General features: G+C 43.9%; 1 protein-coding gene across 1 annotated transcript; it reads left to right on the top strand.

The window, feature by feature from the left end:
- Positions 1 to 2,047: 2,047 nt before the first annotated feature.
- LOC139443008 (uncharacterized) lies at positions 2,048 to 15,854 on the top strand. The gene is made up of 5 exons (XM_071223933.1): positions 2,048 to 2,096; positions 9,594 to 9,720; positions 10,104 to 10,231; positions 12,136 to 12,312; positions 12,645 to 15,854. Exons 1-5 carry the CDS (start codon positions 2,048 to 2,050, stop codon positions 15,458 to 15,460), a joined length of 3,297 nt encoding a protein of 1,098 aa, XP_071080034.1. The 3' UTR covers positions 15,461 to 15,854.
- The last annotated feature ends 948 nt before the right edge of the window (positions 15,855 to 16,802 follow it).

The raw sequence follows: 16,802 nt of genomic DNA, 5'->3' as shown, positions 1-16,802 counted from the left end.
TACAGTTGTTTGACTTGAGATATTTGCCCCAGGATGTGTGTGGTTATTTGGGACAGACTCGGCGTTATTACACACATCTTCTGTGTCAGTAACATTTGTGTTTTACAGTGTATTTTTTTCAGAGTTTTAACTTAGCTTATATATGGTAGAGAAACATCATTCTTACTGCCTTCTGCATCAAGCTCTTTATTGATAAATGTTGTAATTTGAGCACTTACTTCGACATCTGTTATTTTATCATATGTGATGCAAATGTGACTATCCAAAGCCACTGCAACAAGCATATCATCACATATATCATCAACATATTTGTTTGCAGTTGGTGGGGTTGACACATCAGGCATAAAGTCGGACGGCGATTGTTCATCGTTGACGTAGTCGTTAGTGAGGCGGCGGCCTTTGACCATGCCACGACCAGACATACAATCTGTCCGCTTTTTGGTCGATGATCTGGGTCCGTCTCCCTAATTGTCCATGTCAGTCAAATTTTGCAGCTAGAGGTATTACATAACGTGGGGCAAGGTCAGTGACCCTCAGACCTGTACATACCATAGACCAGGCGATGTGAAAGGTGACATTTATAGATAGAGGCCAGAGACTAAGGGGCCTGCCCTGAGGCAGCTTATGATTAGAGGGGATACGACGAATGTTTGCTGTATAATTTTAAAAAAGGAGAAGATAATTTCGGTACGCTTGGAAACATATCGAAACAATTAGGTATTTTAGAAAAATGAAGCTTTAAAGAAGCGTATTGAAATGGTTTGCACTATAACAGTACTGTCACACCACCAATGTACCATTAGTTTTCACCCCAATCTCATTAAAATTTAATCTCAGTTCTCGCTACATCTACACAAAGATTGAGGACATCCCATTACGGGTCACGCCAGAACGGCCTGTCATTCAATCAATCAGAGCGCCGCTTACCAGATCTGAAAAGAGTCGGTCGGAATGTATCATGTAACCTGGAAGAGGTTATTCCTTATTCCGTATTCCGTATTCCGAACGACAGTTACGGCGTGTTCGACTAATTACGTCAAAATTATTATCTATCTCTCGCTTCAATGAAATAAACATTTGAAAGGGATTAGACTTTCCACAGACCCTGGGAAGCACTGTCATACACCTTTGGCCAACTGTTAGACATCCCAGAAATTTTTTTTTCAGTTTTCAAATTTTGAATCGAAAACTAGGAAAGTGTTTTTCAAAGCTAGTCTGGTCTAGAACCAGTGCCGTAAACCCTCGAGATAGTTGCTTTCTGATTGGCTAATGGCGACTTCTTGTTAGTCATTTCATTGGTCGATCAAAGTTCGCGAAAGGTCGTTCTGACGTCACCTGTAATGGTGTGTCCTCAGACCTTTGTATAACGGCAGCAAGCAGTAACATCTGATTTGAATGAAATTGGATTCATCCCAAATGAATTGCTAGGAAAACTTAGCCAAGCTCCGTACAGCGACATCCTGTTTCCCAAGGAAATGAAATGAAGTGGAGTCCTCTAACACGTCCAAACAGATCGTCCAATGTCACAATCAGTTCACGATATATTCCAATCAGATCAACATATATAACAGACAACAGTACAGCATATAGTAGAGGCAGTTGGTACAGCATATATCACAGACAATCACTCAAGCAAATAACGGGAAATAAGCAGTGCAGCATCTTTCACAGGCTACCTGTTATCAATCTATCACAGGCAACCAGTTCAGCCTTTATTGCATATAGTCTCTCTCCATATCGCACCCCACCCCCACCCCTACCCCACCCCTCATCCCCAAACATACACACAGGGCCGGAGACCAGGGCCATTATTCTGGCAACCTTGAGATAAAGAAAGTTCTTGGAATCGGTCATAAGCGCACGACAGTCTATGTTGATGTAATAGTAAACACATGCTTACGTCAACGTCATAATTGGTGTTTACGTTTTGTAGGTCTGTTATCGCTGGCCACAGATACACGTAGTGTCAAGTTCCCTACACTAGTGACAGATCCTGGATACACGTATGTATATAGCCTCGGACTGACCTGGGTTTGCAGATGCCATCATGGATGTTCTGCTGGCTGCAGTCCTGGCCTGTCTCCTCCACGTGTCAGGTGAGCTATTCTTTTATCAAGGTGTAATTCAGGGAGTGAATTAGGCGATCGATACACCTACTCTGTTTTGAAATTTGATGAAGTCCCAGATACCTCTTATTTTGATGTGTAACCGAGCGCTTTAATGGAAATGGTTTTGCCGATGGTGGATAACGAACTTCGTTTCAACATTTAGCTATGAAAACACAATGCCATTTAGAAAGTGGTTAAATGTAACAAATGACTGTTTGTCGAATGTTTGGTGAATATGTTGAGGGAATTCGGGGGCATGTTCCTTCAAAGTTTGATTTCTTTATTATGATTTGGATCAAAACATGCTTTTAAATGATTCGATGTTTGGCATTCGACAAAAAAAAGAAGTCTTCCATTCAATTTTATTTTTTTTCTTTTAAAACAATATGCAATACACTCATAAAAAAACGCACAGGCAGTATGTAGTTCATTGAACCTGACTACACAAAAACTCCGGCATAAAAATTGGATATATGTTATTGGAAAATGTTGGTGGCCTGATATTCGACAAACTGTGCGTCAAAACGCAGTCATTGTCGATTGCAATGTCAAAGTCAAAGTCTAAGATATTCATTGCATGTAAGGCGTCCGGACCATAAACAAAAGAGTTACAAATATGTAGTTTTACATATTTGGAAATATACTCATGTTTAACAATTTGTTTCTGAGGCATTTTTAACATATTTAGCCAGTTTTAATATGAGAGCACCAGCAGGTACAGGATAATTTGACAGATAGCGTTCTGGTATAAACTTTCTTCTTAGATCACATTAATACGGACATACAAAAGTAAAATGAATTTCATTTTCTGTAGCTGAATGACATAATGGGCTTAGCCTCTTCGACATTTCAGTGGACATTTTTCTTCCTTCATTTATCATGACATCTAGCAATCCGAGCCTAAATTGAATAAATGAGGGTCGAAGGGTTCTTGATGTTAATTTAGATAAGTATTTTTCTGGTTGAATAAGACTCTTAAAGGTTCTATAAGTCATACCTTGAAATGTTAGTGTAGAATTCCATTCCTGATAAAACATATTTATAGATTGTTCACGAAATTGTTTCAGAAAGAATTTTACATCACCCACTGTTTGGTTTAACCATACAAAGCCGTAGCCATGAGAAAACAAAAGGTTTATAATATGTGATGCTCATATTACTTTGCCCATGTAGTCTAAATGTACAAGCATAGTATCAGCAATTTGGGGATTCGGCGTTCATGCATTCCAAGAATATTAAACCAGTATTTCAAGCATCTAATTTGGGAGTTGATGTATAACGGGTATCTGCCACACTCGCCATAGACCATACAATTGAGTGTTGATGAACCAACAGATAAGATCTTTTTACAGGCTAAAAGATGTAGCTTTTCGAGACAATCGTATCGCTGAAATCCCCATACTTCTGATCCATATAACAGGATTTGTTGGATTTGGGCATCAAATAATTAAAAAAATATATTCGGTGTAAAAGCTCCTACTTTCTGCGAAACAGACATTACATTGATTCAGACCCCCTTTGCACGTGATGTTAACTACGAGACACTTTTCTTGAAGTTCACTGTATGGGTAAACATTACACAAAGATATGTATGATGGCTCAGAACATAAACACATATACCATCGAAAAACCATCTTTCATTCAGTGACACCTGACCCCCTATTCTGAAAATGACAATATTTGTTTTATCATAGTTAACTGATAGTTTCCACTCTTTGGTGTAAAATGTTAAGTTGTTTTTGTAGTCCAACAACAGAATCTGATACTAAAATGACATCATCGGCAAAAAGAAGCATCAAAATTTCTTTTACATTTGGGAACATTTGAATACCATGTTTACGCTCAGCCATAATTTCATGATATAATTCACTAATAAAAAATGAGAACAATATCGGGCTCAAGATACATCCTTGTCATAAGCCTACAGGACAGTCAAAGAAATCGGTTACATCGTCACCCTACATCGTACACATAATTTGATATTTGAATACACAGCTTTAAATATAGAGTACATTTTCCCCTGAAGACCAGTAGTTCTTAAACAGTTCCATAGTTTCTAACGTTTAACGGATTCAAAAGCTTTTTTTTTAATCGACAAAGGCTACATACACTTTGTGTTTACGACGTGATAGCCATTTTTGGATTATTGCATATAATGTGAATATATGATCTGACGTTGAGTACTTTTTTTCTAAAACCAGCTTGAGTTTCGGGAATTTATCACGCATGTTAGCTTAATTCGTAATCATGGAATTAAGTACAGATGTAAAATATTTCCAAGAATACTCATTAAGGATATTCCCCTATAATTGTCTGAGTTGTTAAACTCTCCTTTCTTGTGTATTGGAATAATTACCGAACAAGACCAGCTTCTGGGAAATATACCACTGTCAAACATCTTTTTGAGACATATTTGAAGAATAGGCATCATCTCAAATTTGGAACATGTTATCATTTCAACCACAATATGGTTTAGATGTACTATAACGTCCAGAATTTCATCCTGTGATATGGGTGATTCTCGAAAAAGTTCATCAACATCAATATAACATGAAGAGGAAATATCAATAATATTGTCAAACACATCACTGTCAGTGTTGAAAACAGTGTCATTTGAAAAAAAAACTTTCATAAAATTTATAAGCCACTCAGCCTTTGAGATATTAACTTTTCTATTTGTCTGCTTTTTAAATGAACGTACCTATTTCCAAAACTTAGAGGGAGAATGGATAGTATCACTCAATTTCTTTAGCCTACATTTACACAAGTCAGATGTACTTTTACTGCAGCAGGATTTATAGTTCTCTTTTTGCAGTAGATGTTTCTATTAGAGTCAGTACATCAACGTCTAAATGTTCTCAATGCTTTTCGAGCATCCCGTCTACCAATCTTACATTCGTCACTTAATGGTGCATTGGTATGTTGATAGTGCAAAATTCTAGTTCTTTTCCTCATACAATCTGCAGAATCTAAGATAACATGGACGAAATCATCTATAGCCCCAATCTATGTTAAAATCCAGTATACACAAAAGTAGTTGATTACAAGACACCGTCCTTTCCTGCAGGCTGTTCAAAAACGTTTCACAAAGAGATTCATTCCAAACCATCCTTTCTTTAAAGCAACCAGATATTGGCTTATCATTTTGGTTTTTCATGTTTGGGAATTGACATGTTAATTCTAATGGTAAATGATCGGACTCTATACGACCCAATGTTGAACATGTCAATGTATTGAACAAAATCCGGAGAACAGATAAAGTAATCATTCACACAACAGCCCAGGTGACCACAATATGTATAGTCCCCTTCTGCGTCTCCATATACCCTGCCGTTAACAATAAATAGCTGGAATGAATAATACATGTCTAACAATATCTGCCAAAATCTGTTTATTCACACTTGTTCAACAATGTCATGGAGGAAAACAGTAAAGCAATAGCACGTGCAAGTTATGGCATTCGTAATTCGTGCTAGTGGCTATAAAAAGGCACGCATAAGCCAATAATTTGTCCTTCAATTGTCAACATTTTTCAAATTCGAAAATGCCGAGACACAGCGCTACCGATCGGAACATCGCCACAGGACGTATCCAAAGAGGGAATCGCAGTTTTCTGTTGCATGCCACTTCAACGTCCACCACAACACCACTTGCCGCCTTTGGGGCCGATACACACAGTACACTTCCACTGCAGACCCTCCGAGAACAGGCCGACCAAGAGTTCCCACCCCTGCACAGGAGCGACACATTCGACTGTTCCACCCACCTACATCATCACAATGCCACAGCTCCATTGTTTGAGAAGGACATCGGACCAGACTGTCAGGAACCATCTTCTCGAGGCTGGAATCCGATCAGGAAGACCAGTTGTCGTCACTGTTTTTCAACAGATCCATCGACAGCGACGCTTGCGTTGGTGCCATACCTTACAGCCTTGAAAATTTGAGAAACTGGAGACGAGTGTGGTTTAGCGATGAATCACGATTTCTTCTTCAACGGCGAGATGGAAGACAACGTTTTTATCGTCGTCGAAATGAGCGTTTTGCTCCACATTGTGGACGTGAATTCGACATATTCCGTGGCGGTAGTGTCATGTCATGGTGTGGGGGGCCATATCCTACACCACGAGATCTGACTTGGTTGTGGTTCAGGGAAATTTGACAGCAAATTTCTACATGAATCAAATTCTTCAACCTCACCTTCTTCCAATCATTGACCGCCAGAGGGAGATGTTTCAACAGGACAACGCTCCACGCACAAAGCTCGTGTCACTTGCCCTGGCCGATGGAGATCTCCAGATCTCATCCCAATCGAACACCTCTGGGATGAACTCGACCGTCGTGCACATCAACGTCAGAACACGCCACAGACACTCCCACACCTGCCGAACGCGTTACAAGCAGAATGGCGTAGAATTCCGCAGGATAAAATTCGTACACTTATCCAGTCAGTGCCGAGGAGAAGCAGGTGATTACTGCTCGGAGCGGTCACACGAGATACTGAGTTCAGCGCAACCTTGTGGCCTTATGTGACACGACAATGAACTGTTTTCAGTGCCGTTGTACAACGACAACACGTGACTATCAAGGTCCAAAATTTCATATTTGTATCTATGATATTAAATTAAATACATCGGCTTTGTTAGGTACAATAACATTTTTGAAGAGTGTATAAAATCTTCTTTAGGTGACTGCAATACATATTTTTTACACACGCGCAGGTAAAACGGGAGTCAGCAGAAGATCGGAACAACAGACGGTCCGAGGTGATGGGTAGACTAGCAGAAGTGGGTCAGTGTGACACAGGTACCAGGTGATGGGTAGACTAGCAGAAGTGGGTCAGTGTGACACAGGTACCAGGTGATGGGTAGACTAGCAGAAGTGGGTCAGTGTGACACAGATACCAGGTGATGGGTAGACTAGCAGAAGTAGGTCAGTGTGACACAGGTACCAGGTGATGGGTAGACTAGCAGAAGTGGGTCAGTGTGACACAGGTACCAGGTGATGGGTAGACTAGCAGAAGTGGGTCAGTGTGACACAGGTACCAGGTGATGGGTAGACTAGCAGAAGTGGGTCAGTGTGACACAGGTACCAGGTGATGGGTAGACTAGCAGGAGTAGGTCAGTTTTACACAGGTACCAGGTGATGGGTAGACTAGCAGGAGTAGGTCAGTTTTACACAGGTACCAGGTGATGGGTAGACTAGCAGGAGTAGGTCAGTTTGACACAGGTGCCAGGTGATGGGTAGACTAGCAGAAGTGGGTCAGTGTGACACAGGTACCAGGTGATGGGTAGACTAGCAGAAGTGGGTCAGTTTTACACAGGTACCAGGTGATGGGTAGACTAGCAGAAGTGGGTCAGTTTTACACAGGTACCAGGTGATGGGTAGACTAGCAGAAGTGAGTCAGTTTTACACAGGTACCAGGTGATGGGTAGACTAGCAGGAGTAGGTCAGTTTTACACAGGTACCAGGTGATGGGTAGACTAGCAGAAGTGGTCAGTTTTACACAGGTACCAGGTGATGGGTAGACTAGCAGAAGTGGGTCAGTTTTACACAGGTACCAGGTGATGGGTAGACTAGCAGAAGTGGTCAGTTTTACACAGGTACCAGGTGATGGGTAGACTAGCAGAAGTGGGTCAGTTTTACACAGGTACCAGGTGATGGGTAGACTAGCAGAAGTGGGTCAGTTTTACACAGGTACCAGGTGATGGGTAGACTATCAGAAGTGAGTCAGTTTTACACAGGTACCAGGTGATGGGTAGACTAGCAGAAGTGAGTCAGTTTTACACAGGTACCAGGTGATGGGTAGACTAGCAGAAGTGGGTCAGTTTTACACAGGTACCAGGTGATGGGTAGACTAGCAGAAGTGAGTCAGTTTTACACAGGTACCAGGTGATGGTTAGACAAGCAGAAGTGGGTCAGTGTGACACAGGTACCAGGTGATGGGTAGACTAGCAGAAGTGAGTCAGTTTTACACAGGTACCAGGTGATGGGTAGACTAGCAGAAGTGAGTCAGTTTTACACAGGTACCAGGTGATGGGTAGACTAGCAGAAGTGGGTCAGTTTTACACAGGTACCAGGTGATGGGTAGACTAGCAGAAATGGGTCAGTTTTACACAGGTACCAGGTGATGGGTAGACTAGCAGAAGTGGGTCAGTTTTACACAGGTACCAGGTGATGGGTAGACTAGCAGAAGTGGATCAGTTTTACACAGGTACCAGGTGATGGGTAGACTAGCAGAAGTGGATCAGTTTTACACAGGTACCAGGTGATGGGTAGACTAGCAGAAGTGGGTCAGCTTTACACAGGTACCAGGTGATGGGTAGACTAGCAGAAGTGGGTCAGTTTTACACAGGTACCAGGTGATGGGTAGACAAGCAGAAGTGGGTCAGTTTGACACAGGTACCAGGTGATGGGTAGACTAGCAGAAGTGGGTCAGTTTGACACAGGTACCAGGTGATGGGTAGACTAGCAGAAGTGGATCAGTTTTACACAGGTACCAGGTGATGGGTAGACTAGCAGAAGTGGATCAGTTTTACACATGCATATATGTTATGTAAAGAGCATACGATGTTCAATTATAATCGCATCTGCTTTAAGATATCTGACCCTTTTTACGTTAAAATTATACATCCTTTGAGAATTGTAACGAACGACTGACGGCACATGTTAATTCGAAATCTGCAAACCTACAAATAATAATGCATGTCAGTAATCACCTACTACTTTTACAGGTAAGACGTAGCTTCGGAACCGTCTGCCAAGACCGAACAGGAGAAGTAAAATACTGCGCAAATGTAGGGGACTGATTTTAGTGATCTGAGCCTTGGCTGTAACCACTTTATAAACCTACTACCACTGTTGCCTGTTGTACTGCAGGTATTTTTCTATCTCGGTATAATCTCTTAGGAGGTTTTGCTTTTTCTAAGTAAGACCTGGTATGAGGTTTTACTTTTTCTTAGTAAGACCTGGTATGAGGTTTTACTTTTTCTTAGAAAGACCTGGTATCAGGTTTTACTTCTTACTAGTAAGGCCTGGTTTCAGGTTTTACTTGTTACTTGTAAGACCTGGTATGATGTTTTACATTTACTAGTAAGACCTGGTATGATGTTTTACTCTTTACTAGTAAGACCTGGTATGATGTTTTACTTTTTCCAAGTAAGACCTGATGATTTGAGTAGCAGATGAAATTTGGACTAAGAGTTTCAAACGTCCACTGTTCTAAAATCGAAGACAAGAGATGAAACCTTTTTATTTTGGATGTCGGGAATCGAACCTGCAACCTCACATATCGTGTAAAGTTTTGTAACCCACTATTTTCCCACTGAGCTCCTGGATCTTACATTGCCGATACCCTCTTGCCTCGGTCTTACTTCCTCGACCATAACCTCGGAGTCGTCCATGATCCTTCACCCAGACTGATTTATTAAGGGCTTGATTTGAGCCTACTACACATGTGCTAGTTATTGCTCTGCGTCTGTTGCAGTCGGGAACCTCCCTCCATCCATCGACTGCCCGCTGTCGTTTACTACGTTGGTGAAGCCGGGTCAAAGGTCAGCCGCTGTCACATGGGAAGTACCGACCGCCAGCGACCCCGAACAGGGGAAAGTCATGTAAATATCCTCATGTAAACACCAAATTGGTTTAAAGTCAAATAAAATGAATGACTAAGGGACGCAACTCTGCAGTAGGCGCATCTTCCCGAGGTTAGGGAGTTAACTACCTATTTAAGTCCAGTTTCCACCCTTGCCGAACTGGGCTGTAATTATGGAGTTACATTTTGGCTGGACTATCGAGCCTGTGCATAGTCCTATCAAAATCGCGTGACGAAATCGCCATCGGGTTGATGAACAAAATAGCGACTGCGGTGCAATCGATCGATTGCAGGATTTGCAGAACGCGTGTACCGTCAACTGGGCGTCGAGAATTATTTTCCAAATCTTTTCATGGTTTTAATCAAGGTGCTCACTTTTGACAAACATCACGAACGTTTCAGTCCAAAGTTGAGCAAGTTCTCGCCGAGCCCAGGTTCCATGCTGACTGTAGGTACCCACATCGTCAAGTACACTGCGACCGACAAGGAGGACAGGAGTGACCACTGTACATTCACCATCACAGTGGAAGGTAAGGTGTACCGCACAGGCCCCATCTGTCCCTTCTGTGTGTCCCTGTGCATCCTTGTGTCTCCCTGTGCATCCCTGTGCGTGTCCCTGTGCACCCTTGTGTCTCTCTGTGAATCCTTGTGTCTCCCTGTGCATCCCTGTGTGTGTACCTGTGCAACCCTTGTCTCCCTGTGCACCCTTGTGTCTCCCTGTTCACCCTTGTGTCTCCCTGTGCACCCTTGTGTCTCTCTGTGCATCCGTGTACGTGTCCCTGTGCACCCTTGTGTCTCCCTGTTCACCCTTGTGTCTCCCTGTGCACCCTTGTGTCTCCCTATGCACACTTGTGTCTCCCTGTGCACCCTTGTGTCTCCCTGTGCACCCTTGTGTCTCTCTGTGCACCCTTGTGTCTCTCTGTGCATCCTTGTGTCTCCCTGTGCATCCCTGTGCGTGTCCCTGTGCACCCTTGTGTCTCCCTGTGCATCTCTGTGTCTCCCTGTGCATCCCCGTGTCTCCCTGTGCATCTCTGTGTCTTCCTGTGCATCCCTGGGTATGTCCCTGTCCACCCTTGTGTGTCCCTTTGTATCCATGTGTGTGTCCCCATGAACCCCTGTGTCTCCCTGTGTATCCTTGTGTCTCCCTCTGCACCCTTGTGTCTCCCTGTGCATCTCTGTGTCTCTCCCTGTGCATCCTCGTGTCTTCCTGTGCTTCCCTGTGTGAGTACCTGTGCATTCTTGTGTCTCCCTGTGCACCCTTGTGTATTCCTGTGCATATCTGTGTCTCCCTGTGCATCTCTGTGTCTCCCTGTGCATCTCTGTGTCTCTCTTGTGCATCCTTGTGTCTCCCTGTGCATCTCTGTGTCTCTCCTGTGCATCCTTGTGTGTCTCCCTGTGCATCCTTGGGTCTCCCTGTCCACCCTTGTGTCTCCCTGTGCACCCTTGTGTCTCCCTGTGCACCCTTGTGTCTCCCTGTGCATCCTTGTGTCTCCCTGTGCACCCTTGTGTCTCCCTGTGCACCCTTGTGTGCACCCTTGTGTGTCGCTTTGTATCCCTGTGTGTGTCCCCGTGCACCCCTGTGTCTCCCTGTGCATCCTTATGTATGTCCTTCTGCACCCACGTACAAGTTTGATTCAATTTGAGTCGTTTTAACTCAGTTCATTTTATGGTTTACGGTGTGCATCAACCTATCAGTTTTTAAATAACCAAAACTGCATAGAAATTATATGGACGAATACATTCCCCACACTAATCACAACGTCTATACCTGTGTCAGACATATCACCAGAGCGTGGAACATACTCCCTTTAAAATGTCACCTCTATTTGGCCAGGTGCGCAGTGCATCCTTGTGTGTGTCCCTGTGTTCCCTTGTGTGTGTTTCTGTGCATCCTTGTGTGTGTGTCCCTGTGTACCCTTGTGTGTGTTTCTGTTCATCCTTGTGTGTGTGTCCCTGTGTACCCTTGTGTGTGTTTCTGTTCATCCTTGTGTGAGTGTGTCCCTCTGTACCCTTGTGTGTGTTTCTGTGCATCCTTGTGTGTGTGTGTCCCTATGTACCCTTGTGTGTTTCTGTGCATCCTTGTGTGTGTGTCCCTGTGTACCCATGTGTGTTTCTGTGCATCCTTGTGTGTGTGTGTGTCCCTGTGTACCCTTGTGTGGGTTTCTGTGCATCCTTGTGTGTGTTCCAGTGCATCCTTATGTGTGTTCCAGTGTACCCTTGTGTGTGTTTCTGTGCATCCTTCTGTGTGTGTCCCTGTGCACCCTTGTTTGTCCCTGTCAAGGATCAACATAGTAGTTTGTAAATTACCAAATCTGTATAGAAATTATATGGACGAATACATTCCCCACACTAATCACAACGTCTATACCTATGTCGGACATATCACCAGAGCGTGGAACATACTCCCTTTAAAATATCACCTCTATTTGGCCAGGTGCGCAGTGCCTGAGTATTGGTGACATCCTGCACGGCCGGACCACGTGCAACCAGGGAGCGCGGTACGGGGAGAAGTGCAGCGTGGTGTGCGACTCCGGCTACGAGGTGCTAGCGGACAACTCCTTCACGTGTTTGAGGGATGGCAGATACGACAAGCCGGCGCCTGTCTGTGAAGGTAGGGTATACAGGTGGTCATGGCCACGACTGTTGTCTTGGATGGGACCCGTGAAGATCCGGGTTAGAATAGGTCTTCAGCAACCCTGCTTGTCGGACGTGGAGAGACATGTTTGTCGTTAGAGGCGACTAACGGGATCGGGTGGTCAGGCTCGCTGACATGGTTGATACATGTAATCGTGTCCCAACTGCGTAGATCGATGCTCATTATGCCAATCACTGGATTGTCTGGTCCAGGCTCGATTATTTACAGACCGCCGTCATATAGCACGGATATTGCTGAGCGTGGCGTTAAACAAAAAAACAACCAGCTAACCCTCATTTGCGTTTCAGAGGTTGGTTTCTACACCCTGCTGTGCCGGAACATCACGTCATCGAGGGCATCAACCTTTCTCAAATCAGCAGAGAAGAACTTCCAACTTGTTTTCGAACAGTTACAATCACGAGGGTACATTCCCATATATAAGTCCATCGAGTTCGCAAAGAAAAAGTGCCAGAACGCAGATAACTCTAACCACGGGGTGTGTGTCTACTTGCGGCGCTTGGCGCTATTTGAGAAACTGAAGGAAGACATAAAGACACTTCCGGTGACCAACTCTCGTAGAGGTGACGATGACGACGTCGACAACTTGATCCAGTACACGTACCGTCGTCTTATGACGCTACATCCTGAGATTCATCGGTTCTGTGACGACACCAACTTTATCAACAACCTCTACGACGATTTTCCAAATGTTCAGAGACTACATGATAAAAACAAATATCAACGCATACTTGGGCAGATTTTCTCAGGAAGTCTGACGTTTGATGTTCTGAAGTCAGAGGCTAATAAAGTATGTAGCCCGGATCATGAGGGGCCCGACTGTCTATTGAGAGACGTTTTACAATTAATAGAACGTGCAAAAAGGTTTATTGCACATCAAGAAAAGATAGGGAGGTGGGATGATGAAGACGTTAATCATTATTTCAATGCTCTGACATTTAGTTCAATCCTTTTCAAGTGGAAATACCATGGTCGAGTCAATGCCATACAACCTCACAACACAACAGATCAACAAGCAGTCATCACACAGATCATCAGAGCAGTGGCAATGTACATTGATGATGGCGCAGACGAGAAGTTGGAGATTCTGATGTCGATGTTTCCATACTTCAACACAGACAAGATATGTAACAGTGGGAAGATGTGCTTGTTCTGGAGAGTAGTTGCCCAAACCAGAGTCTACATCAAGTCTCGCCAACCGGCGACAGGTAAAGGCGTCAAAGTGCGTTTGTTGAACACCGACCTTGACCTTCGAGAGTTCCTCAGACAGAAACAGATGGAGAGGGTTCTTCAGTTCCTAGGCGACCAGGAGTATAACTTGGTGGCAGTTGCAGACGACTTAAAGAATGAATTCAGCAAGGTCATCAACCAGCGATTTTATGAGCTAAAAACATACTTCAAAAAGATTCACAGTTTTAGTGCTGCAAAAGCTAAGGCCGATTTGATAGTTTTCCATCAGTTAAATAACCTGACACAATCAGCAAGAACTCTAGCACCTGATATAGACTCAGACATTTCGAAAGTAATTGGTTTCATGATGACATATGCTGCCTTAGCAGTGACTAAGAAAACTATTAGTTTCGCCAAAGTTATGGTTGAAAGTTGCAATCCCTTGAAGGCAGCGACCGGTTCGTCTGTGTCTGATGTCATGGATGCGACGGCTGAGTTGGCGAACGCCTTAGCAACGCTAGGATCAGCTACAAGGCTAGTTATCGCCATACATGCCCTTAGGGGGCACATCAATCACGTCAGAAATGGGTTTGCGAAAAATAAAGAATTTATTGGCGATATGAAAACTATAATGGAATCAATAACTCAAGACAAAAAGCCGGACGACTTCGAGGCTGCTAAGGACAGATTTTTGAAAAAGTATAATGATTACGTACCTGCAGTTACTAAACCAGATATTACTGAAATGGCTGTTTACTTTAAGAAGGTTCTTGAAGAGGCATGTAAGATCACAGGTTCAAGTGGCCTATGCCGGAAAACCGCAGTGAAAATTGAAAAGTTAGTATCTACGCTTGAATCTATCTATGACAAACAGTATGAGCTGGTTGAAGTGTTAGCTCAAAACGTCCAGTCTCAAGTGGCCATGAAGGCTGCTGATGGCATAGTGGCTGATTACGACGCAATAGCGGGAAGTAATGGGCAAGATGAAGATGTTTTGGAGAGTCTCCGCCAGGTGTCGGGGATGTCGTACGTGTGCTACAGAATCATGGTCCTTCAAGTCATAAGGATGTATTGTGACGAGCTGCAGTACAAGGCAGGGGGTGTTAGGCCCCATGTGTGTAATGATGCGGGAACGGACATTTCAACTCTGTTGGCATACAAAGAATCACCTTGCTCTTCAAGAGGCCTCGAGTTCCAGACCGTTTCCGGAAGGAAAACAAGGCGCGGAGACACTGCATTCATGAGTATTTCCAAACTGTATTCAGGCCAAGAGATTAGCTTCAAAATTCCTAACAGCAGGTGGTTGTATAAAGCTGGGTGGATTACCAAAGCTGATCTGACAGCCGTGATATATGTTTCTGGTTTCGAAGTATACTTGCCATCTGAGGTCCGCTACCGTCGGGACATCCGGGTCCATGTTGAGGTCGATGGTGAGAATGAACTGGTCCCGGGGGGCACGAGGTATACCATCAACCCATCGCGACCCATGGTGTTTGAGTACAAGGTCGGGCATGGAGTGAACTGCCGACAGCACCGGGGCTACGACAATCCCTACACAACCTGCCACACCAACAAGATCCCTGATGTATGCCCCAAAACAGAATACTCCTGTTTTGTGGATGGAGGAGATAGGGTCCTGCACCCATCTATTTTCTCCCGTTTCAAAATACGTGTAAACGGGTATGAGGATCTCCCTGTCCCGAACCCAACAACGCCAGTACCAGTCAAGGTGGCTGTGCGAACCTGTGCGTACATACCGTCAAGGAGTGATCAGCAGTTTCAGGATCAGTTCCGGTATCAGGGGCGGAATCGATTGCCAAGCACCTGTTGTCCAAAAGAACAGTACTGGTCCGGGCGGCATATGGCTTGTCGGAACTGCCCGAATAACTCTACTGTGGCGCTCCGGGGATATTTTTGTGAGAAGCAAGCCGAATAGAAGACGGGTTCAACCCTATTCTCACGAGATGGTCCGTGGCAATGAAATGGTGTTAGTGAGGTGAAATTGTGTTTAACCTCGCCCTTATGATTATTGCACTTGTATAGCGCCGTGCATGCAGCATGGAGTGTGTGGGGTGATTGTACTTGTCCAGATTAACGCCGGTTTAGGGCTACTGAGTTACTATGCCGCAATTTAACATGGATACTCCGAGACGAGAAGTTCTTGTTATATTCCTTAAACAAAAGCGCCAGAGAGGGTAACCTCTTTTGGTATGACGCTGCCAGGGCATCGAACCACCGATCTTCCGCTCTCTGCTAGAGTCAGATGGTCCATGAAGTGGATCTCAAGTGGGACCTTACTGCTTCTGACCCATGATGGTATCCATAAAAACACCAAAAATGTCAACATCTTGATCTAAATGTGTAATTAAATATGAGAAAATGGTTGATGAAAATGTGTTTTGTTTATGACTGTGACCAGGGGAGCTTACTTGATACTTTTCTTTTCAACAGTACAGCTGATAAAAAAATTGATTCATGCAGTGAACATTATCCTTAGAAATGTGTGCACGGGTGGCACCGCGACCCTTGAAGATCCGGGTAGAAAATAGGTCTTCAGTTACCCATGCTTGCCGTAAAAGGCGACTAATGGGATCGAGTGGGCAGGCTCGCTGACTTGATTGATGCATGTTGTCGTATCCCAACTGCATGGATCGATTCTCATCACGTCAGTCACTGGATTGTCTAGTCCCAGTCACTGGATTGTCTAGTCCAGACTCGATTATTTACAGACCGACGTCATATAGCTGGAATGTTGCTGAGTGAGGTGTTAAACAACAAACAAGCAAATCTAATGAGCCGCAATTCGTTGTGCAGAGTTGCGTCCCTTGGCCACGCCAGAAACCTATGATCGTGGGTTCGAATCCCGGTTCGCCACGATTATGATTCTAGGTACATACCCGTGCTTGTTGGTTCCACTAAAATGGTAAAAGTCTGAGATATACATCACTTCGGACGTTCCTCCCACATTAAGCTGACACACCGTGATATAACTGGAATACTGTTCAGAGCGGCTTTAAAACCAACTCACTGACTGACCATTAAAAGCATCCAAATGGAGATTCCAGATTAGAATGGGTTTGGTTGCTGCGTGTCATGGTACCCTGACGACATGGATCACTGGATTGTCTGGTCTAGACTCGATGATTTACGGCCGCTGTCATATGGATGGAATGTTGCGGCGTTAAACAAGAAACAAAACATATTAACAACAAAAATAATTGGTGACACAAGCGTGAATGAAATATAATAATTTGCAACTTCATCAATACATTCATTGA

Source organism: Haliotis cracherodii, unplaced genomic scaffold, assembly GCF_022045235.1.
Source record: "Haliotis cracherodii isolate W230 unplaced genomic scaffold, xgHalCrac1.p SCAF_5, whole genome shotgun sequence".
Taxonomy (NCBI): Eukaryota; Metazoa; Mollusca; class Gastropoda; order Lepetellida; family Haliotidae; genus Haliotis; species Haliotis cracherodii.
The sequence above is the reverse complement of the archived record's forward strand: the minus strand, read 5'-3'. Positions and strand labels throughout refer to the sequence as shown.

Coding starts and splice junctions, on each gene's coding strand:
- LOC139443008 (XM_071223933.1), top strand. CDS start 2,048: ATGGATGTTCTGCTGGCTGCAGTCCTGGCCTGTCTCCTCCACGTGTCA. Junction 2,097..9,593: donor CTGTCTCCTCCACGTGTCAG/GTGAGCTATTCT, acceptor CGTCTGTTGCAG/TCGGGAACCTCCCTCCATCC. Junction 9,721..10,103: donor CCCGAACAGGGGAAAGTCAT/GTAAATATCCTC, acceptor CGAACGTTTCAG/TCCAAAGTTGAGCAAGTTCT.